We start from the raw sequence: 23,658 nt of genomic DNA on the forward strand, positions 1-23,658 counted from the left end.
GTACACAAACCTGTGCGTGCAGCAGCTGCTGGGAGCACCCTGGCTCCAGCCTGCGCCCCAGAGCAGCAGGGAGCAGTCCTGGGGGCTGGCTGCTTGCTGCCTGACCTGTGCTTAGGGGGTGGCAGAGCTGTAAGCAGCATCACACTGCAGGAAATCAGACCCAGCCAAGCTGCATGCCAGGGGTCTAGCACCCCTCATCCCGTCCCAAAGGCTTTAGCTGTCCACCCAGACCAGGCTCAGAGACAGGTTTCTGGCTGGAGCTGGCAGGAGCAGCCACTTAAATGGCTACTGAGACTGTAGGGCTGGGCTGACATTTGCCACCTGGCTAACAGCAACACTCCCCTCCCTTCCCAGACCATTCCCAAAGCATCTTCCTGCACCCCAGCATAAGTGCATGCAGCTCCCCATCCACCTGCTTTTAGCAGCAAAGCCTCTGATGCTTCTGCAATCCAGAGGGAAAGCCTGCTTGGGCTGGGGAGCCTGTGAGCCACAGCAGGGTGCCTGGCAAGAGGGCAAGGGCTTGCACTGACGCAGGGAGAGCACACAACCCTCCACTCCTCCTTTTGCACCACGCATGCTCCTGCATCCCTGCTGCAGCTGGGGTGCTCTCCTCCCAGGCCCCAGCCCCCAACCCACTCCACAAAGAAAAGACTGCAAGAACAATAGCTCCTTTTTTTCCTTTTCTTTTGTACACAAATATATACAGGGTATTATACACATCTCTACAGACAGTGCCACTCGGAACACACAGCTCTCTGCGGGCAGAGCCCCCACTGCCACAGGGGCAGCCCCAGCCTGTGGCCGTACCTAGAGACCGGAGCATCCCAGCCCCCTGCTGGACCAGGGCGGGGGAGTGTAGGTGGGTGCAGGAACAGGGAACAGGATCAACATCCCCCCTGCCTCAGCCTGGGAGCTCTCATGTCATTTCTGTCTCATCCCTGCGGGAATGGGTGACACTCACCATGCCCCTCTGCACTCACACACGCTCCAGCTCCAGCCAGGCCCAGGAGCTGCGTGGCCTGCCCTCCCCATGCACTGAAGACCCACATCTTTTCCCCTCTGTCCCCCTTTCCTCCAGGCCTAGGATTCCTACAGAGAGGTGTGCAGGAAAGTCAGCCACATCCTCCCAGAGCACCAACCCCCCCCCCCCCCGCTCTGTGTGTCTGGCTCCCCTCCTCTGAGGGACGACGGGGAGAGAAGCCATGGATGGGACCACCCTGCCCCATAGCAGAGCAACAGCAGGGCTGATGCGTCACTTGTTCAGGTCTATTAAAGTGCCTGGAGCTCCAGGGCCAGCACAGGTGTCTGAAAAGGTAAATTACTGTCCCTTTCCACCCAGCCTGTCAGACCCTGGAGGGTACGGCCCCAGTGGGCCAGTGCAGCACCCACAGGGGACAGGCAAAGGGAGGGTGGTAGTGTCTGCAATGAGCACCAAACAGGATGGTGGCAGGGGTCGAGGGAAATAAATATAGCTCAACAGCAGGGAGATTATTTTCCTTTACATTTTACACAAGGGGAGGGGGTAAGCAATTGAGGGCAACTGATCCTGTCCAGAAACCTCCTCTCAAAGAGCCTTTAAACAGGGTCAGACCTTCCTGAAGGTGCCAGGGGCTCCAATCCACCTCTCCCATCCAACCTGTCCCCTGCCTGCCTTTGAGACACAGCTACAACCAGGAAAGGGTGAAGGGCAGAGGTAGGGCAGGAACAGTCCTCTCTCTCAGGCTGGGTGATGGCAGAGGAACCTACACCCAGTCAGGGCACCTGAAGGAAACCAGCACAGCCCCAGGAAGCTTCTGTGCTCCTGAAGATGTGGTCTTGCTCAGAGAGGGCTCCCAGGGGCTGCCCTCCCGGGGCTCCCTCCCTCTCTGAACCCCTCAGCTGGGGCAAGATCCTGCAGCAGCTCAGGGAAAGCAGCCCATGGGGCCCCATCGCAACCAGGTAGAGCTGGCCCCGCAGAGTGCTGAGGGCCTGCAGTCCAGGACCCCTTCTCCCCTCTCCCTAGCACCCAGGAGACCCCCAGCACAGTCCCCCTGCCCCTGAGACCTGACCCTGCTGTGCAGACACAGAGCAGCAAAGGGGGCCATGGTACCACACGGGTCTGGTTGATTTGTTTGAAAGGGGAGTAGAATGCCATTTAAAATGATGCTGTAACCCCCTGCCTGTGCCCCTGGGGAGGAGGGGACAGGACCTGGGGGAGAGGCTGCCTGCGCCTCCTCCTGCCCTCAGCACCCCTCACCCTGCAAGGGGCTGCCTGGCTCACGTTCCTTCCCCACAGCGGTGCCACCCTTGATCGCGAGGGCAGGCTGGCCCCTTCCCCATGGGGGGGGGATGTCTGTCACCACCCCAGTGCCTGGCCCAGCTGCTGACATGTCACACCAAGTGGTGCTGCAAGGGGTTGAGAAAGGGCACGTGCAAGCAAGGGGAGAAGGCGCAACAGAAGGCACCCCTTCCCTAGGTGGGGCTTCCCATACACTGACTAAAGCTTTTAGTTTATCACTTTCCTGCAAGTCTAATAAATTACTAGTGTTTCCTGCCAGGAGGAAGGGGGACAGAGGGGCCTGCTGAGAAGACCCTGAAGGTTCCCCTTGTGCCCCTCCCCACAGCTCACCCAGCCTTCTTCCTCCCTGTAGGTCCAGAGCAGCACCGTGGGGGTCATAGCCCCCTTCTCCCCAGCCCCCAGGGTTTTAGGGTCTGGGGACACATTGAAGAAGGTAGCTAGTAAAAGAGCATGCCCGCTGAGCTGCCGGGCTGGTGCAGGGTGGAAGGGCAGGGAAATGGAGAGCTTGTGACAGAGCTCCTGCCCCCACTGAAGGCAGAGGCCCCCGGGGGGCGGGTGGGCAAGGGCAGCAGCCAGCACCCTTGGGTGCCTCTCCCTAGGTCTCCATGTGCACAGCCTGCCCTGCTCCTGGGCCTCCTTCCCCTCCCACCCTCCGAGGTCCCTACTGGTGGATCTCGTTCTCTATGAGGCTGTCCTCACACGACTGGAAATCCGTGTCGTTCATGCCATCTGCATTGATGAGCTCCTCGTCCTGTGAGCCCTGCTCCTCTGACTCTGTTGCTTCGCCCTCCGGTGAGGAGTCCTGCAGCACTTGGGCGATGTACTTCTGCCAGGCCAGGCACAGGGCAGGCGAGGGGTGGGAGAGAGCAGAAACACACGTGAGCCCAGGGGCTTCTCCTGGCAGCATAGCACAATACATAAAGAGTCATGCAAGAGGCTGAGAGTGCGGATACATTTGGAAGGCGAGGAAAGGTCCAGAATTCACACGATGTACTGGGAGAGGGGCTAAAAGTGGGGATGGCTTGGCCCTGCAACAGTGGATCTGCTGAACCACAGCATCCCCAAGGAGCCAGGGCTGGGAAAGCATGGAGCTTCTCAGCTCTGTGGAGCCCATGTGGACTGGAAGATTATGCTGCCTTTTTGCCAGTGGATGTGTCCCTCTGAGGCTGTGCCTGCCTCCTATGGGGATCTCCTTTTGGCAAGATGCCACTGCCCTTAGGTACATGGAGACTAGTAAGGAGCCTGGATTACATACGCACACTCCAGCACGGCTCCCCTCAGAAAGCAGGAGGCACTGCTGTACCCCGTCTCTGCACGTACCCCCTGAACTGCTCTGCACATAACCCAGCTAGGAAAGTGTCATGGTGGAAGGAAGCAGCTGAACAATAAAGTGAATCAAGGAGAAATACAGAAAACTGACTTTGGGATCTCAAGAGTTGGGCAGGGGAGGGGAGAATCCCCAAAGCACTTTCATGGCCTTCAAGGCAATGCCCACAGAGACCCCTTTGTGTTGCTTTCGTGGTGTGTGACAGCCTTTGCTGATAGGCAACACGCAAAGACACAGAATGAGAAGTGAGACTGACCCAGCTGGATTCACTGTCCCAGCTGACAGAGAGAGGCAGAGAGTAAATGCACAGCATCTGAGGAGCAGTGGGAAAGGGTTGAGTGTACATGCATGTGTATGTGTGCTGTTACAGTTCATCACCCAGCGAGGGGCACAGCACCTAACACTTGCCTCCCACCCTCACTGGGAGACTCTGGGTGCTGCCTCAGAGCAGTGAGGAGTGAGTTACTCTGACAGGGAGTTACCCCATTCCCAAACCTGGGTAAGGAGCACAGCAGGACATGGAGGTGGGGACAGGGACTCACAGCTGATTTGGGAGCCGGCAGACTGGTGGCAGGTCTCCCATTCTGCCTGTTTTCTACAGCGTCCACCTCCGTGTGGTCAATCTGGAGAAGAAATGAGAAGTTAAGACTGCTGGGCAACGTGTTTGCTGTCCCACCACAAGAGCAGCGTACAGACAGCAGGGACAGCCTTGGGACTGTCCCCTCTGTGAAGAGACCCCAGGGTTGAGAGGCTCTTCTGGGGAGCAGGCTGTGATTCCCCAGGAGCCCCTGCTGTTCCGTGGCTGAGCTGTACTTCAGAGGAGAAGGTCCCACACCCCTAGCCAGTACTCTGCCTCACCTTGTAGTTGTGAGCGCTGAGGTATTTGAAGTGCCCGAAGCAGACGTGACACAGGCAGATCACAATGGTGATCACAAGGACCACAAAGGTGAACATGGAAGTGGGGGCCAGGAACCCTGGGGCAAAGGAAAACCGAAGTGGTGGTGTCAGAGGGACTGTGCTCCATGACTGCCAGGACCACAGCCTGTCAAGGGAAGTGGCTCTCTAGGAGGCCAGGGGCTGGCATCCCAGCCCAGCACTCACCTGTGCGCATGGTGGAGAAGAACAGAAGCCAGAAGAGGCAGAGGATGGGGGCTGCCACCACCTGGTTCACAGCTCCTGAATGGATCTTCTTGTCCAGCTTGGCAGGCAGGTAAGCATAATACAAGTTGTATCGGTCTACCAGGTGCTTAAGCAGCATGTACATGAGCCCTGGGAGAAAGAGAGGTATGCCAGTGGAGAATCATCCCCTTTTCCAACACCTCTGGCTGACAACTGACCTCTATCTCCCCCAAGCCACACTTCTTGCCTTCAACTCAAGCTCTTCCAGCCTCTGACACAGGGAGGCAGAGGGGTATCACTTACCAAAAGGGACGATGATGGGGCAGGTGATGCTGTATGTCATGACCACAGTGAAGACACACATCATCCAGGCGTAAGCAGCCCCAAACTGGAACTCGTAGGCCTGGTGCTGCAAGAGGGAACAGAGACACGTCAGCATGTCCCTGGGATCTGAGCAGGGGTAACACACACAGCCCCATCAGGGCCCCACTCCAGCACTCCCATCCCCATGTGGAGGCCACAACCCATCCCATCAGCCCTGCTACGTACTCGTTTGACATTCCTCCGCTCCGCAGCCGAGCGGGCCAGGCAGAGCCGTATCATGTACATGAGCAACCCGGGGATGCGCAGCAGGTCCATGGCATTCCCGATGAAGGCAGAGGCAATGACATAATTGACAAAGAAGGCCCCGTTGTCTGGCAGGAACACACACCTAGGAAGTGCAGCAAGAGCAGGCTGCAGGAGGTGCTCCTCTCTCACAGGGCAGTAACCCGGAATCCCCAGTACCTTTGGATACCAACAAGAACCTCCCCGCATCGCAAAGAAGGGCCTTCTGCTCAGCTCTACTTACTCAAATCGTACAGCAGCTTCGGCAAGGAACTTTTTGTCAAACAACCAGCGGAAAAACACATCCAAGCTGTGGGGGAGGAGGCAGGAAGAAAAGAGGAACAGTCAGACACGGTGATCAGAGAGACATGCACGTGCAAGGACGTGGAAGCTGCGCTAGAAGCACCCAAAGCTCTGACCACAGACTGCTTTGTTCCCTCTTGGATGTGTCACTAGCAATTATGTAAATCAAACACTGGAGAAAACAGTGCAGCACCCAAAAAGGGGTGTAAAGCTTCCTCCTCTCATGTGTATTCTTCTCCTTTTGGCCTGATCCTGTCAGTAAAGTATTTTCTTCTTCCCTTTGTTGTTCTTCCCTCATGCAAGGAACAAGTGACTGACTACAGAAGAAACTGTTTAGGTATGAGGTCCTCTCCAAAACAGAGATTGAAAATAAAAAAATAAAATAAAAATAATCCCATTTTCCTCAATTCTGATTTTCTGATATAAAACTACCCAATCCTCTGGCACCTTGGGCACTGCTGGAGTACACAGCTCCAGAGGCAACAGCAGGGGACTGAGTACTCAGAAGGAAGCATGGTCTGTTAACAGTATTCTAGTCAAAATGCATTTAGCTGCCTCATCACAGAATCAGAGCAGTTTGGGTTGGAAAGACTTTAAAGCTCATCTAGTTACAACACCCCTGCCATGAGCAGGGTCACCTTCCACTAGATGAGGTTATTCCAAGCCCTGTCCAACCTGCCAGGGATGAGGCAGCCATAGCTTCTCTGGGCAACCTGTGCCACCCTCATAATAAAGAATTTCTTTCTTATATCCAGACTAAATCTAACCTCTTTCAGTTTAAAACTGTTACCCTTGTCCTATCACTACATGTCCCGGGAAGGAGGACTATTCTTCTGCCTCTGTCGGAGTTTGTCTATTCTCAAGAGCTGCCTGACTTGATTCAGGGGCTGCACCCTGAATCCTGAATTGAGAGAGGTAAAGATCCCCCACACTATCATGTGAATCAATTCCCATCAGTGAGGGCCCCCAGTCCCACTCCCACCTCCCAGTGTCCCTACTCAGCCACTGTTCAGTGCTGGGAGCCTGTGCCCAAGGCTGGCAGCTGACGCATTGCTCTTTGCCACATAGCATTTCTGTAACTGCAGGAAGATTTGGGGCTCATATCCAAACAGACAAGCATTGCTGTAGCCTACACATAACTTGCCCATGCAGTCAAGAGGTGTAATCTACACTGAGCTGGCTCGAATGGCAAATTCAGTAGTTTTGTGCAAAATTTGGAGTGTGCAGGGCACAGATGTGGGGAGTGCCTCCTTCACCAGCAGATCTCAAGCAGGCTTTTCACATGCATCCATGAACCATGTCAATTTTGTCTGCATTATTTGTAACACCACGACACACGTCAATGCATCTGCACATCGATTCAGTGAGCTTCTCAGAGACACAAACAGGTATGGTCCAACCTAGACCCAGCTAGAACTAAACTGTCACCTTCCTGAGAGAGTGGTGACCAGGGCACTTGTGCAGTGGGAAAAGAATGTAGTATAGGAAAACTACCAGGGGTGCATCTCAACCCTCCCCATGCTCCTGGTCTCTGCACTTGCTTTCCCTCCCCAGCACTTGTACCTGCTCAGGCCCAATGATGGCAGCAGCAAGACCATGAAGATGAGGAAGGTGTAACACTTGTGCATGGTTGTCCTGTTCTCTCCAGACCTGAGGGCAGAGAGGAGGCCGTTAATCTTTCACCATTACCGTGCCATAACCAGAAGCACCCCCATGGTTTTCCCATCAGAAGGCACCTCCCAGTGTCTAATCTGAATCCTATCCTGTCCACTATCAGTATGTGGACTTGCTCCCTGTCCTTCCACTGTGTATAAAATCTGTTCTTGAGTCCCAGTTCCTCCTCCTCCTTGTTTCACAGCCCTTCCCACCCCTCTTATCTTTAGAGGACTCTCTTGATGATGACTCTTTAGAGTCATCTCTCTTGATGTGGTAACACCCCCCCCCACCAGCCTTTGCAACATAGAGCAGAAAGCAAAGCTTACATCGCATGTCCTGTAGGGAACATGCGTCAAAAGCAGCACATCCTTAATGCTCTTCACTTCAAATACCTTCCCTATGTCCAGAAGCCATAGCAACTAAGGTGATTTTCCCTTGGAAAAGCTATGACTTACACGTGGGCACAGGCACACCATTCCTGCCTGCCCACCACAGCCAAGACTTCCCTCGCTACTAGCATTTGCCACCAGTAACCAGCCTCAACTCCTGCCAGCTTTCATCTTCTGTAGACCTATGTGAAGCTCTGCTCAGACAATCATGCTTCACAACAGCAGCTAAGGACTGTCAGAACAGCTGTCTATGGCAGACCCCAGGTGTCGAAGAGGTGCAACATAACACCATGCTTGGAGTGGAAAACAGAAGGTCAAGCAGAAGGAGCTTTACGTCAGTGATAATGTCTAGTGGCCAGGCAGCACGCTGGTGTGACTCAGAGCAGGCGCTGGCTGTCCTTACCTGGTCCAGTGCGCTTCGAAGAATGCAGAGTAATACACGATGGTGGGCAGCAGAGCAGAGAAGCACCACAGCAACAGGGTGGGGAAGAACTGGGTGATGATGGGGTTCTGCAATGGCAGAGAAGAGACCATGTGTTACATGGTGTGTCAGCTTCTGCAACAGCCGTAGGTATGGCTGCCTTTGCTGACACTGATGCCCCAGCACAGCAGCTGCCACTGCAGCCTGGCCAATTTCTCTCCCTATCCCCAGCCTTGCAGGTGGTAGGGGTGGTTCTCATGCTATCCATCCTGCACATGTCTCTGAAGGCCTTACATTGAGGTACTCCACAGGCTTGGTGACATTGAACTTGTCCATAGTGGTGATGATGATAGCAGGGGTGGTGAGGAAAAAGAGAAGGATGAAGAGGACCACATTGATCACGAGGCAGCGGATCCACCAGATGAAGCCCCGGATGGAGAGGTGTTCCCTGGGAAAGGGGAAGGAGGGCATCAGGATGGCTGCATGGGGGAGAAGGGCAGGTCCAGAGCCCCACATACACACCACGGCCCAGCCTGCATGAACAGCACTTGGGGCATCAGCCCAAGGCTTTCCCCTCCCAAGTCAGATCAGATCGCTAGCTCAGCCAGACTGGGCTTCAGCAAGAACAACTCATTCAGTTACCAGAGGAGCAGATGGTGAGGGAGACAAGAGTATGCACTCCCATCCCCTTAGCAGGGCTCACTGAGCCCCATAGAACTGCTCACCAATAGATGTTCTGTGGGTCAGGGGCATAGCTGACAGTCCAGTTGGAGACATGGAGAGACTCGCTGCAGGAGGAGGCCCTGGGCTCCCCACGGCATGCACAGCCCTGGCACTTACAAGCATTGAAATCTTTGAGGATTCTGGAGAAGAGAAAGAGGGAGATGCTGACACAAAGGCCTGGCAGGGACAAACGGAGGAGAATGCCTTAGTGCTGGCATTCCTTTGATTTAAGGCAAGAGCTGGGACAGGTCATCTTCCTGAGGAGAACAGGACTCTGCACTCACATGGCTGTGATGGTCTCATTGTGGAAGGTGACAAAGGCCATTCCCAGAGGCTTTTCATTCACCTTCTCCTTCTCCCGCTTGTAGTCATCTTTGAGCTTCTCCTCCAGCTTGGTATAGTACTCGATGGCCTCCACCTGGGCAGGGGGACAAAGGTCCGATCAGAGACCTGGAGATCCAAGCCCCCATGTGCCCTCCCACCCAACACCTCAGCTCTGCCCCCACCTCCTCACAGCCTCTGATGACACAGCAGCACAGGTGGCCGCAAGGCTTGGGGTTGATCATGGATGGGGTGTTCTCCTTGCTCTGCAGGTTGGTGAAGTAGATTCGGCCACGCTCTGCTTTCTTCCTGAAACCGGAGAGCAGAGGAGAAGGAAGGAGAGAAAGAAACAGGGTGGCTCAGAACAGCTCCTGTAGCACCAGACTAGAGGGGAGCCCATGGCACCGGCTCACCCTGCCCCCTCTCCCAAACCAGGCATTACCTCTCTGCATCCAGGAACATCAGCCGGGCCACGTCGTAGCAGGGACGGGCCTCCAGGACAGTGCAGTTAGCGTAGGCTTCCCTGCAGATGGAAGCACCAGCTCATCACACCTGGCACCAAAGGGTGTACCCTCAAGCAAACCCCATGCACCCAGGGCTTCTCTCCTGCCCCGGAGCTGAGCATCACGATGCATAGCAAGAGCTTGCTGGGGGCAGCAGGGGAGCCTGCAGGCTCTCTCCCTTATAGAGCAGGCAACACTTAGGACAAACGCTACATCCTCTGGGCTCTAGCACAAGATGCCTCTTTGGACTTTCACCCTGTGGCAGAGAAGAATCCCTCTAACCCCACACCGCCTCTGCCTTCATGGACCACAGGGTTTGGGATCAGGAGGAGGCAGAAGGGTTCCCAAAAGGTTACAAAGCATTTCTCCTCTCCCCATGGCACTTCTAAACGTGTTCCTTCTAAACATGGCCCTGACTGTGTTCGTTGAGGTCCTGACAGGAGAAGAAATGACTTTTATTGTTAAAAATATACTTTTCTGCAAGGACTGTGATCAGGGCAGAAGCAGCAGCACAACATCCCACAGTCACTGCTTGAGCATCTCCCGCCTGCATCTCACCTCTGAACTTGACTGTATCTCAGGTTATGCCCTGTCCACTACTTACCACACTAATCAGTATGGTTCTGCCAGAGATAGGTTGGCATATCCCAAGGCATAATACTAAGGAAACTGCACATTCAGATAAAATGTGCAGAAAAACAACAGCAAGATGTCCAAAATAAAAGTATTCACCTCTTTCTGCTCTCAGTATATTACTGCCATTTTAGGTAACAGTAGCACTACCCCAAATAACATCACTGTTACAGGGTAGCCTTCAATTAGGGATACAGGGAGACTCACTCAAAATGCTTCTTGATCTTCTCTGGCTCAGCATATTTTGAGATCCCATTAATGAAGAGAGTTCTCTTAACCTGGAAGGAAGAAAGGAAGGAAAAAAAACAACGAGAGGGCAGGCAGGTGTGGATGGCATGAAGGACCACACGGCAGCAAAGCCCTCCGAGCCCTGAGTCAGCGACACAAAAATGCAGCTCCATCACTTTTAGCACCCAGGGATCCCCCTTCCTCTATGCTTCCACAAGCTGCTGGCATCCTGCATCCTGATGCGCTGCAGCCCAACAGGCTAAGGTCTTACACTGCAGCTGCCTGAACAGAAACAAGGGGTACCCTTAAGAAGGCAGCAAAAGCAGCTAGAGAAAATCCTGGGGAAGACATGAGGTCCCCCCCACATTCACCCAGCGCAGACTTCTCCTGTTTCCTCACAGGCAGTCAGGGCTGCTGCTCTGGAGAGCTGCCTTTGGCCAGGCAGAATAAAACAACAGTCAAAATAAGAACGTCCCAAATTGCTGTGGGAAGGGGGGTGCTCAGCACTCTCATCAAGGCTACTTTGACAGAAGGGCATGGGAAAATATGCCTGGGAGAGCGATCAGATCCTGCTCACCAAGTCATCCTCTTTGTAGCGCATCTTGGAGGTGTGCCGACGCATGCTGTACACTGTCAGCAGCAGGTACAGGAAGGCAAAAGATGTGTGCAGCCACAGCAGGTTATTCCTGTCACAAGGGAGACCACAAAGGTCAATGCAAGGTTACCACTATAGGTTTATGTATGACTGGTCAGGCCCCGAAGGTGCTGGGGCCACGAGCAGTGTAACCAGCATGGCCACATGCCCTACAATCACTAGCCTCACAGTGAGGCAGAAATACAACCTTCAAAGAGGTGAGGCTCTGCAACAAATAAGCGTTTAAAAAATGCCCCCCAAGGGCCTCAATTATCTATCCCACCCCTGCCCACACATACCCAGAATTCAGGTTAGCGATAGTTGTCCTCCCAAAGCTGTAGGCGTTGTTTTCTAGGGAGAAAGAGGCAGACACAAGCACATTCAGTTATACCAAGTGCCACAGAGCACCACTAGGGTGGGCTACTGCAGGAATGTCACTTGCAGAACACCCTAAAGCCCAGGCTGCCCAGGATGACCCTCTGGATGCACCATGCTCAAAGAGAAACAGCAGTGAGGGATTATCTGTGTTAGTCCTGTCCTGCCCTCCACTGCTCTGGGACATGGTGTTGAAAGCAGGTCCCCAAGCCCAGCAAAGCCTCCCTGCTCTCACCTAGCAGATCCCCTGAGAAGTTGACAGGTAACACGATGCCCACGGAGAGCACACCCACAGCCACCAGCAGCCCGATGATGTGCCTCTGGAAGGACAGGTAGTGCACCGCATCACCCCCACACTTGTCCCGGATCTCGTCATCCCTGCCAGGGAGAGAAACACCCTCAATCTTCCACATTCCCTCAAGTGCTGGATGGAGAAAAGCACAAGGGCATGGCTGCCCTCCCGGTGAGCCCACACAGCACCCCTGGTCCTGCCATACACATCTGTGACCAGGCCCTGGGGTAGGAAGCCTAGCACCCAGCCTTGAACCAGCCTGGGCAAAAACCTGTCCATTCAGCTCTTACTGCAGCCCCACTCCCCATGTGCCAGCCTTCAGCCCCACAGGACAGACAGCTGGACACATGCAAACCCCAGCACACACCCTTCTGGTGGGCCTTGCCTCCCCTGCTGAGATACTGTCCCACAGTGCTCTGAAGATAGGAAGTGCTTGGGAGACCATGCCTGAGCATAGAGTCACAGGGGTGTCTCCCTGCATCACCCAGCTCTCCCTTCGTAGCAATTCCTTGGATAGCAGTGCCCCTAGAAGGAGTCCCAGGGAGAGGAACAGGGGAGACCTGGGCTTGGTGCTCTTCTCTTTCATAGACCCACTATGTGACCTTAGTTTTGGCTTCAGGACTCTTTTATCTAGTCCCATCTTTGCTTGTCCTCTCCAGAGGACACACTTTGCTTGTGTCCTTCACAAGAGGGGGCTGCAGCAAGGGCAGCAACTTCACACAGCTGTACTGTGCTGGGCACTCCAAGGCCCTGCCATGCCTTTCCTTCTTCCCCATGTGGGTCCCCTGTGCAGGTCCCGGGTCACTTACTTTATCCTGAAGATGGCTGTCAGCCAGGAGCAGAAACCCTGTGCAGAAAGAACACAGGAGGGGCTCATATCATTCTGTGTTCCCTTATCCCCACTCCCTCCTCCAAAGGCTTGGGACCACACTGGTGTCCTTGCACCTCCAGAGACTTGGCTTAGGTGGAGGACAGACTATGAGCACCAGACATGCAGAGCCATGGATGGGCCAAGATGACTGCGCCACTCCATGGGGCACAACACAGGCTGGACTCTGCCATGTGGCTGTCCAACCTCTCAGGCAACCCATGGGCTCTGGGGGCACCTAGAAAATGCACTACTTTAGCCATCTTTTTGAACAAGAAGAGCTCTGCAGGGACTGGGAAAGCTGGGCCAAGCCAGTGCTCCTCAAAGGAAACCTGGGGGGGAATATTTCCTGGGTGCTTCACCACCCATCCATCACACTCTGTTATTCTACTGAACTCTGCCTCCTCTTTAGAGAGGAAAACAGTAGTAGACAGCAGTGTGAAGAGAAGCTGGCAAGTACTGTTGCCATGCTGAGACAACAGGTTGGACAGATGTTCGTTAAAGCCACAGTTATGTACAGCCTACTTATTTAAGCACATGTCTAGAAGCCGCAGTTATGTCACCTTGAGGTCTACACCACACTCACACACTACAAGGTGTAGGACTTAATGCCTAGGGATAGGCAAACTGTGTTTCTTCTGAAGAGCCCTTAGTTCAGACAAGCTGTGGGCTCCTGGCCACGTGAAGGCAAGGTGTTAGACTCTTGCTACTACTCACATTGTCCCTCTGGTCGAAGTCCACAGAGCTGGAGACGGAGGTGAGGCGCTCATAGCGGTCATGGTTGTCGGAATGCAGGGCGGAGGCTACGCTAAAATGACAAGCGGGAGGTGAGGGAGAAAGTTAGGAGATGCGAGGAGGCAGCCTGGCCAGGAACCAAGAGCATCCAGAAGACTGATCCAGAGGTTAATTCAGATCAGTTTGCTCCGGTTGAGATGGAGAGAGGTGAGATCAGAGATAGCAGTAAACAGAGACCCCTCCTCAGACAGCACCCTGAGCCTTGCAGACCCACAGGCTTGGCCACAGATGCTACTTGCTCAGCACCTTCTGGGAGGTACTTGTGTTATGCAGCAGCACTTGTGAGGAGGGGCTGGCAGCGCCTGCCATGAAGGAGAGACAAGGTCTTTTAAGCACAGAGTTTATAGAGGAGAGGAGGTGGGAAGCAGAGGGAGCCGCAGCTCCTCCAGTTCTGGTGCGGCCACGAGGCGGCAGCCCCAGAGCTCCAGAGAGGTGCTGGCAGCAGCTCTACGCTTGCCTTGGGGAACAGAAAGGTTGGGAGTCTGGTGAGCTCGATCCTGCTACACCAGCTCTCCACACCTTCAGTGCAGGGAAACCCAGAAGGAAGAGGAATGCAGCTGAGCCCCAGTGGGTGGCTGGGGCCCAACCTGCTCTACAGCCTCAGCTGAGCCTCCTGCCCAGAAATCCCTCCAGCATGAGCAGGGCAGACAGCTAGAGGTGAAAGGACAGGAAAGCAAGAGAGATGAATATCCCAGACCGCTTTACTCCAGGCACAGGCAGGGTCCTAGAAGAAGAAACTGCAGCAGAATCAATCAAGGCAGACAACAGCCCCCACTATGAATGGAAGCAGAAGGCAGCTGGCAAATGAGACAGGAAAATGATCAGACCTAAATTAAATAGCACTTGCAAGATAACAGCAGGCTGGGACCTTGGAGGTGCAAGAAGAGATATGGCTGAACTGAAGGCTAGAAGCAAAGGATATAACCAGATGAAAACATGCTCTCCCTGCAACCAGTAAAGGTTCAAGGAAGATCAGAAGGACAAGAACCCAGAGAAGCATCCAAAAGACAAGTGCTAGAGACAAAGCGGATAACACTACGGGAACGAGAACAAGCAAAATACCCTCACAACCCTGCTGAAGTAAAGAGGATGGGACACGTAGCCTCTGTCAGAGCACAGCAGCACCTGCTGAGTCCCTGGCTGGAAGTAATGGAGAAAAGAGATCAGCTGAAGGTCATGGGACTACAGCAGTGCAGATTCAACAGTGGTGTGCAGCCTTGCAACAGTGCAGCCCAACACCCTGCTCTGCTGGAGGGACAGCCTAAGTTTCAACCAAGCTCTTGGACCTTCAGCTCCAGAGGGCTTCCAGCTGGGTGCAGGGAGGAAGGGCAAATTTCTGCTGTCTGAGGCCCTGAGGAGAGCCCAACGTGATGACATGGTGTGCTTTTGGCTCCTCAGTACTGGAAAAGCAAAGGGCAGAGCAGAAGCAGCACGAGGGAAGAACTGAGAAGAGTGCCATGTTATGAGATGACCAGGCTAACTCAGATCCACTTGCAGGGATGCAGAGACAATAATGAGGATGACCTCCATTGCTAAGAAGACAGAAGAGGCCAAACCTTGCCAAAGATGGGAAGCTGAAGAGGGAGCTCCAATGGTACCTGCACCTAGCTGAAGGCTTTTTAAAGCAAAGCATTAAACAAAGCAAGTGGATGGCAGCAAGGTTGCCCTAAACCATGAGGAGATTAAGGTGGGACCCTATTTGCTGCCCCAAGCTTGGTGCCAGCCCCACCAGGGAAGGAGAAGGACAGGGTCCAAGGCATGGCTAACTTCAGGCTAAGAGAATCACAGGCTCCAGGATGGGAGGCCAGTCATGCCATAGAAAGGGCTTGCTGCAGTGTGAGGCAGGAGGTGGCTGTGCAGGTGGCAAGCCCCACAGGGCTCTGTGAACATTGCCCTTACACAGAGGTGTGGGTAGGTTGCCACGACTTCCTGGTACACTGAGTCACCAGTTAAGAGCGCTGATGGCTACCACAAGCCCCGGCAACAGACAGGACAAGGGCCTTTGCTTGAGAACCGGTAAGTGGACACACCAGACAAACACACCTTTTTGCACCAAGAGCGATGTTGCACATTCAAGGGCTGGGAGCACTAGGTGGCATACATGTGTCCCTGAGCCCCAGCACAGAGCACAGCTGGGATGGGAAAGTGCCACCAGCCTTGGAGGAGCACAGCCAGGACGAGGTTTCCTCGCTGAGCTTCACGGGCTTTTGGAAGTTTTTGGCTATCAACACTGCCCCAGCTCATGCAGTAGGTTTGTTGGGGGGTAGGGGAGAAGCAAGAGGAAGTTCAGATGAAGAATAGGAGCAGGAAGAAGTGGCCTCCTGGAGAGAGACAAGCACTCATGAGGATAACTGAGGTGCCCCCCCCGCAAAAGCCTCATAGCATGATGGTTCTGCTAACTCTGCCTTACTTCCCCCACAAGGTGCTAGCAGGGAAAAGTTGCCAGACACACCTGAAGCAACAGACACCACTAGTGAAGCACTCAAGCATGAACAAGGGGTCCCCCTCTATGCCATGTACCACAGGTACCACCATCTCTATTTTTGTAACTCCAACTGCTCTGCTTCTTGGGGGTCAAGGAGCAGCTACAAAAATAGGAGCACCCCTGTACCATCTCAAGGCAGTAGCAGGCCCCTGCTTTGCAAGTGGCTGAAGTATGAGAAGTGAGGCTGCAGGTTGCTGCCTTGGCCTTAGATCTGTATCAGCCTGGCTGGAGTTACCTCGCAGGCTCTGCACCATCAGCTGACTGTCTCCTCTGTGGTGTGTACCACCCAGCCAGCTGGCAAGGCATAGGGAATGCTCTTTTCTTAGCCATAAAAGCAGCAAGAGGGAAGAGCAGGGGGAAAGGGTCCGTGGCAGGGTTTAATGGGCAACCCCAGGCCACGGTGCTGGAGGATGCTCTCAGCAGTGCTGAGACAAGAAGTTTGCTCCTGCAGGGGGAGAGAGAAAGGACAAAGGTGCTGCCTTGCTGGGTGTGCTGCCAGTTGGGGTTATGTGGCAAGAGACAAGGGCCAGCACTTGCCCTGGTCCCAGCAGCCTCATGAGGTTAAGAAAAAAAAGCTGTAAGTCTTGCAACTGCCTGCCAGATCCTCTCTGTGCATCCATCTGCCCTTGCAGCCAGTGTGGGAGCAGTTCTCGTGGCACCCTGGCACAAGAAGCATCAGGCAAAGGACATGACCAAGCGTGCTGTGGGCTCAATCGGGTTTGTTTTCTCCATCATAAGGCAGGATAGCTGGAGGTGGTAGAGCAGGACATATGATGTGGCAACCTCCACCCTGGCCAGCACAGGGAGCTCCTTGGCGCTGCTGCCCTTGTGGAGTGTTTAAAGACTACTAGGGGAAAACCAGGGCGCATTCAGCTGTGGTAGTGGCTGACACAAAGGGATGGGAAAGAGAAGAGCATGAATCCACTGAAAGGCACAAATCCAAGCCCAAACTCCCAGCCACTTAGATTAGTTCAGAAGCAAGACAGAAAACTGCAAGAGAACAGGAGAGAGAGAGAAAGAGAGAAAGCAAGAGAGAAGAAACGAGACCCTGAGAAAACAACATACTATTCCCGCTCCTCTCGCTCCGTCTGCCAGCGTCGGCGCCTGGGGGCACAGAAACAGAAAGGGAGAGGTTACAACCCTGGGAGCAGGTGCTGGGTCTCCTCTGTCACAAGGAGCTACGCACCCGACGCAGCTCCACACTGTCCTGGGGAAGAGAAACCTGCTGATGGTCAGACTGGAGAAGACCTTGCTTCCAGAGCCCAGCATCACCCCAAATCACAACAACCCAGAGCCCCCAACAGCCTGGGGGCAGACTGCTCTGCTGCCAGCTAAAGGGAAGCTAGCCTGGCTCCACACCATGGGTGCCCCAGGGAGTCCCTGAGGGACAAGGCCAGGCAGGACAACCTGCCAGGGCCACCAACTGCCTTCTAAGCTCCCCTTCCATGCCCTTCGTCCCCAGCCAGGGAGTCAACACACTTCATGCTACTCTCCCCAAATGCCCATCCCACCCTGCACATGGGTCAAGCAGCAGCAGGTCCTTCCTAGGATCCTGGTCCTGGTGATCCTCAGCTCCTACCAAACCATACACTTACCAGCTGTCCCTCACCAAAGAGTTAGCATCCCTCAGCCTTTCTGCCTACAGCCACTGCTCCTACTCCCTTGCACCAAAGGTACTCAAGCACCACCTCAAGCATCAGAAAAAGACTACCTAAGTCCAGACCTGTGCATCATGTGACCAACAGTAAGCACATACATGACCTAAGCTTTCATGTAGGCCCAGAAACCTTAACCCTGAGGAGTTGCTGCCCTCATACAGCTATTACCTTCTCCTCTTTTTCCCCCAGTGTCCCTACATTGCTGATTCCCCCAGCCAGGCCAGAAAAGGAGGGGCCGAGGAGTCACAGGGACACAGCTGCTTATCTAATGCCATCCAGGACCACTTATTAAAACCAGAAGAGTACCTGGTTTGGTACTGGAAGAAAACAACTCTTTGCGCTGTTGTGCACAGAGTGCCTGAAGAGCAGCTTGCTTGAATCTGTATTGCCAAAGGAACCACAGAAGCTGGATCTCAGCCCCATCTGAGCCTTTGGGCACAAGGAGCTCATGGAGCTGAATCAAAGGGAAGAACCATCTACCACAGCCAGCCTTCAGAAGCTGCATTTTGCCTCTAGCACGTGACAAAGCACCACAGGCACAGCAAACCACCCCTGGAGAGAGGCAGTCTACCTGCACATCCCTTCTGGCTTAATCCAGGAGAGTTCCTTGTTCTGCGGTGAAACAAAATAATCACTGTCCTTCCTACCGCTGCCAGCAAAAATGACCATAGCATCTCTTTCTGCTGCGGAGCTGCCATCGCTAATGGGCCCTAGCTTTTGCCAACAGACACTATAGCCCCAAAATGCATTGGGTAGGAAGGATGCATACCCAGACCGACTCATCAGCGCTTAAGATGCAAGCTAAACTCACATTAGCACAGCAGTACTGCATCTGGAAATGCAGCCTACCACTTTAAAGTGCTCTTAACAAGAATGGCACCCAGAAAAACCAAAGATACCTTCAGAGGCTTAACAAAGCCTTCACTGTGGCAGCCCTCACCCTTCCTGTGACATTTTCCTCTCTCTCTCTTCCTTCCATCTGCTGTTCCTCTGTAAGGGCTCTTGCACACCTCTGTCACTGTAGGGACCATAAGTTACATGGAGCCAGTAGCCACTCCCTGTGTTGGGAGAAGGATGCTGTAGCAAAAAAGCCAGTAAGTATGGATTTTTCCTGTTCCTGGAGCTCATGGGATGCTTGCCTCTCCTCCTCAGCTGCCCCCAGCACACGCAGGGGTATTTATCCTTTCTGCCCCACAGAAAGAAGGGTACCATGCATGCCCTTCTCCCATGCTTACCTGTCAGCATCAGTCACCAGGGCCAGGCGTCCATAGTCCCAAGCAACTTTACGCAAAATTGAAAAGACAAACAACAGTGCCTAGAAGAGAGCAAAGGAAGAACAGTGAGATGAGGCATGGCCCAACTCTGTGCAGAGCCACAGGAACAGGCAGGGTAGGAGGCGACAGAACTGCTCAGCTAACAGCACACTGAGATCATGGGACAGCACAAGTTCCCCAGGGCTGTTAAAATCAGACTATCTGGATGACTGTGGGAAGCACAGGTCCAGGGTGCAACACACAGTAGCTAAGTTAGCCACAGGATCAAAAGGCCCCTCAGGTCCCAGAGAGGTGAGATTATTCCTACAGTAGCTGTGGTCCTGCAGTTTCTAAGGAGGAACAAGCAAAGCCTTTGGGTGGGTAAAGCTGCAGGGACCTGAGACCATAAGAAGGAGGTTTGGGATGCAGGACTCACCTAATCTGACCCACGTCCTTAGGAAAATTTGCAACACCTTCCATGGGCTCAGTGTGGTAGTATTTGAGTTACGTCAATAGTGGCTAAGCCCACACTAGGTAAGGGACGTGATCAGGGCCATGAAGCCAGCCAGTAGCGAAGTCAGCCAGCAGTGAAGTAATGGATGGCATTTGGGGCCCTCAACATTAACCACCTCCCTTCATGGCTAATCATGGAAGAAGGTGCTGAAGCAACAGTAGGTAGACTTACGAGAAAGCACATAAAATCAAGGGCTAGGACAGTGGGCACCCCTCCGAAAGGCAGCCCCTGCAGCACAGTGCTGCGGATGCGGGCACTGTAGCAGTAGTCCTTGGTGCTGTTGTTGCATGTGGAGGTTTTGCAGGTGGCCCCTGCTGAGCCAAGGGTGGCAATCACGTAGGGAAGCATTTCTACAGCTTCATCGTCTTCCCTAGGGAAAGAAGAGAAAGGCATAGTTAGAAGCACAGCAGCTGAACAACAACTGCTAGAGTTCGGGGCCTGCCTTGCCTGCTACCTGAGGCCTCCTCTGCCCTACAGGATTTCCATGGGCACCAGTGTCCAGGGACAGGTAATCTGGAGAAGCCTACTGAATGTGAGGGTGCTGGAAAAGCCCAGGTACTTCAGCAGCTGTGGTCCCACCACCCACAGTTCCTAAGTTCCCTTCCTTGCTCCCCCACTTTCATGCCCTTTAGGTTTATCTCTTTCTCACAGACTACTACTCTTCCTGGGAGATGGTGTGTCATCCCCTTCACCTCAGCAGAGAGAATGTTCAGGTACAGGAAAGAACAAAGGGGTGGGGTGGTGGGGGGATGAAGTCACATCTGGATGACGGAAACAAACTGCTACGGGACAGTTGCTGCATCATGATCCCACAATTTCCTTTGCCTGTCTGCATGCCATTAACTTTATTAGGTTGAATCACCACCTACTGCTCATAGCAAGCCTCAGCCCCCAGGTCCCAGGGCACCCATCAGGGGCTAGTTACACCTCCTGCTTGTTTTCTTTCCTTCCTCTGACCTGGATGCATTGAGATGCCACCACACAGAGGGTGGAGAGGAGGCTTAGCCTGTCAAATACTTATTTTGGTGCACCTCAGATTGCTACGAGACCTGCAGCTGGGTTTGGGTCAGCATCACTGCAGTGTCACTGCTTGGACATGTGGAGATCTTTCTCCTGTGCAGAGCAGCTCCATGAGAAACACAGAAAAGACTATGCTATCAATGGATAAATGAAAATTGAGCATTACTGGGATGATCTAGAAATGACAAACTGACAGCAAAAACAACCACTTTGTGTAACAGGGAGAGAAAATTCTCATCAGCTGCAAAAGGAAGCACTGATAACAGACAGGAAGACCTACCCAGGCTGCTGATCTCTGAATCTATCCAGCATCGACCAACCATCCCAAATCCCTCACTACTACTGTGTACCATGTAGAAAGGCTGGATGGCATAGCATCGCTACTTGGCAATGCTCAGGTGCTGCTCACCCAAGCTCAGAAATGTCATCCTTGTGGGCTGGGCAAAAGAGCCATCACTTGCCAAAAGCATGAGAAAGCCAGCACCACTGCCCTGTGCTGGCTTCACACACGTCCCAGAGATGCTCCCTGCCACCAGCCCTTGCAGCTCTGTGTTGGATGGTGACATTGGCAATGAGGGCACAGGGCTCTTCCCTCCAGCTCACGGCTACATCCTGGCAAGTTCTTGCCTGGCTGCAGAGATTTATCAGCATGACAACACAGCACTGGCTGGATAATGGGCACCAAATCGTTCACTGCTTTGTCCTGGAGAGCTCTGCTTCCAAATGAGGCCTCCTAGCTCAGCTGGTATGGATGCACAGCTGGAAACCAGCTGAAGCACCAGTGATGAAGGGCAACACAACAAGCAAAGGCCCATGTGAGTACAGGCATTGAGGGGGGTCAGTCAAATCGGAAAAGCCACCAATCAGCTTGTAAAGAGATAGTCACAGGTATAGAGCTGGAGTGGGGCTGCTGGGAGCAGAAAATGGGAGTATAAAAGCAGGAGAAGAAAGCCAAGCCATGAGATCACAGTTGGGAAACAACTGGGAAGCCAGGCAGGATAATTCACCCTGGCTGAATTAACAAGAAACTTGGAAGCTCCAGGTGAGGGATGGGAAGAAATGATGGGATGAAACTCACCAAAGGGAAGTCACATGCTTTGGAGCGTGAATGCTTATATCCCTCTGGTTTTACTCCCAAGTGCCAGCCTAGATGGACTCGCTGCAAAGAAAAATTACCTCTCATTCCGCTTTTTGTAAACTTTTGGGTTGTATATGGTATCTTGCAGCAATGAGTTCCAGACATTGAATAAAAGACTATGATCCTACTGCAACTGCCCAGCCTTCAGCTCTCCTTGCATAGTGAGAGAAGCCAAAGAATAAAAGCTTTTGCTTTTTCTAGACCTAAGTTCACTACTATTAAATGCCTTCTCTTTTCCACGACACAAGGTCTCTTCCTGCTCTAACCACACTCACCACACACCCCAAATATATCCTCTCTTTTGACCCTATGGAAAGGAGACCAGAACTGCATACAATATCCTGAGTAGGAAAATGACCTTGGCTGCCAGAACAGCATCTTGATGCTCTCAGCATCTCTCCTTATGCTACTCCTTGTGCAGTCGAGCATGATTTACTTCTCCAATGGCACCTCTGCACACTGAGGACAAGTATCTCCAACCAGACTGCAATGCTGCTGTCCTCAGTAGCCACAGTAATATAGAAGCCAGCCACGTCCCAGAACAAATCATTCCTTCCAATACACCTGGCTGCACACTTCTAAGGACCCACTTTCTCATTGCCTCACACCACTTCATAGGGTGTCCCTTCATCTTGACAGACTTCAACAACTCCAGGGTATCAGCAGATTTTAGGCACCTTGCTGCACCTTATCTTTTCTGGATCATTAATAACCAAGAACCTCATCCCTCTGCTCTTGTCACACTGAAATTGTTCATTCCTAGGCTTTGTTGGTGGACCCTCAGCCAATTTTTGATCCATGAATATGCATCCCTTCCAGTGGGCAGTTTTCTTAACAATCTTTTGTGAAGGATTTCAGAGGTTTTCTGAATACGCAAGCCAGTTATACAAGCTGCCTCAATATTACCTACTATTTTATAGAAGTACTGAAAGACTTGCAACAGATCAGGGAAGTACGATTTTCCTCTGCAGAGAGCACACTGTTTTACCTCATTCCTGCATACTTTATAGACCCATTTTTGGGTAGTCTTTCTACAAAAATGAAGCTCACACGCTCACATTGCCCATGAGCCTACCATAATCATTATTCATATAAACTATTATACGTTCAAGACGAACTTTGCAAGTCTATGGGTAATTTAAGCCACATTTCACAGAGGTCCCAGAAATACAGTTTTTTCCCTGAAGCCTAGATGATGGTCTGGAAGGGACTGGAGATAAGTTTTCTTAGCTTCTTCAGTAACCCAACCAGAACACCCAGTAATGGAAAAGCTGGGGCATATGCCCAAGGCTTACACTGCCTTTTCATCAGCCCAGCCATGTGGCACAGGGGCAGTCAGCACCATTCTTTGGTATGCAAGCTCCCACCAGGCTGGTAAGCACCAGAAGGGGCTCCCCATGGAGACACAAGTGCTTCAGGGGTGTGGGAGGGCTGGGAAAGCTTGCAGGGACATGGTTAAAAGGTGCCTTTCCTGGTCCCTCCTTCCCCTGGTGTGCTGTAGGACAGGGGGAGCATGGCTCTGCCTGGGCTGAGATGCTAACATCAGTACAAGCGTCAAGAGCCAAGGCTCAGGGAATTGGTGGGAGGCTGCTGCAATGGATGGGGTTATGGGAACCAGCCCGTGGTGTCCAAGCCCTTTCCTGACCATTAACACAACTTTCCACCACAGCACACAGGGGGGCCAAGGAGGCACTAAGAGCAGGACATCAAACCAAGTCCCATGCAAGCCCCAGAGCCTTCCCCTCCTGCACTATGTGCATTTATTGCTGACTTACTCAAAACTGTAAAGACAGCACAGAAGAACCTGCCAAAAGGCATTTTTGGCTCTTATTCAGCAGTTCTGGACTCCATCCCCTTCTCTATGAGCAGTGGGAAGGGAGGAATGGCAGTCCCCCTGCTTCCCCATCCCCAGAGAAGCCTGCTCCCTGCCCCACACACCCAACAGGACTGGTGTGTCCATGCTATCCCATGTTTCCATGCCAAGAGCAGAGGCATCCTGCTTCCTAGTTGAAGGCCCTAAAGCACATCCCACTGGGTGCTGCAGGGCACCAGCTCCCACCCCCTAAGCCCCGTGTAAATGCAGTGCTGGGAACTGCTGCTCTAGTGGGCTTGCCAGGGC

The 23,658-nt window shown here is 53.1% G+C and overlaps 1 protein-coding gene across 7 annotated transcripts in view; it reads right to left on the reverse strand.

The window, feature by feature from the left end:
* Positions 1–1,488: 1,488 nt before the first annotated feature.
* Positions 1,489–23,658, reverse strand: part of TMEM63B (transmembrane protein 63B) — a 45,510-nt gene continuing 23,340 nt past the window's right edge. For 4 of the 7 annotated variants that reach the window (XM_080616778.1, XM_080616781.1, XM_080616780.1 and 1 more), the window contains 23 exons: positions 19,553–19,751; positions 18,850–18,929; positions 17,022–17,060; positions 13,394–13,484; positions 12,618–12,655; positions 11,752–11,894; positions 11,441–11,492; positions 11,085–11,193; positions 10,487–10,557; positions 9,586–9,666; positions 9,329–9,452; positions 9,107–9,240; positions 8,825–8,962; positions 8,394–8,547; positions 8,082–8,188; positions 7,197–7,283; positions 5,575–5,640; positions 5,274–5,436; positions 5,028–5,133; positions 4,707–4,874; positions 4,464–4,579; positions 4,148–4,228; positions 1,489–3,175 (listed from right to left, as the gene is read on the reverse strand). In XM_080616778.1, coding sequence (XP_080472904.1) covers positions 2,999–3,175; positions 4,148–4,228; positions 4,464–4,579; positions 4,707–4,874; positions 5,028–5,133; positions 5,274–5,436; positions 5,575–5,640; positions 7,197–7,283; positions 8,082–8,188; positions 8,394–8,547; positions 8,825–8,962; positions 9,107–9,240; positions 9,329–9,452; positions 9,586–9,666; positions 10,487–10,557; positions 11,085–11,193; positions 11,441–11,492; positions 11,752–11,894; positions 12,618–12,655; positions 13,394–13,484; positions 17,022–17,060; positions 18,850–18,929; positions 19,553–19,729 — 2,502 coding nt within the window. In that variant the 5' untranslated portion in view covers positions 19,730–19,751 and the 3' untranslated portion in view covers positions 1,489–2,998. Of the gene's footprint in view, positions 3,176–4,147; positions 4,229–4,463; positions 4,580–4,706; positions 4,875–5,027; positions 5,134–5,273; positions 5,437–5,574; positions 5,641–7,196; positions 7,284–8,081; positions 8,189–8,393; positions 8,548–8,824; positions 8,963–9,106; positions 9,241–9,328; positions 9,453–9,585; positions 9,667–10,486; positions 10,558–11,084; positions 11,194–11,440; positions 11,493–11,751; positions 11,895–12,617; positions 12,656–13,393; positions 13,485–17,021; positions 17,061–18,849; positions 18,930–19,552; positions 19,752–21,479; positions 21,561–23,658 lie in introns of all 7 variants that reach the window. The other 3 variants (XM_080616779.1, XM_080616783.1, XM_080616784.1) reach the window with 3 other exon arrangements.

The sequence above is a fragment of the Psittacula echo genome (genome assembly GCF_963264785.1).
Source record: "Psittacula echo genome assembly, chromosome: 4".
NCBI lineage: Eukaryota > Metazoa > Chordata > Aves > Psittaciformes > Psittacidae > Psittacula > Psittacula echo.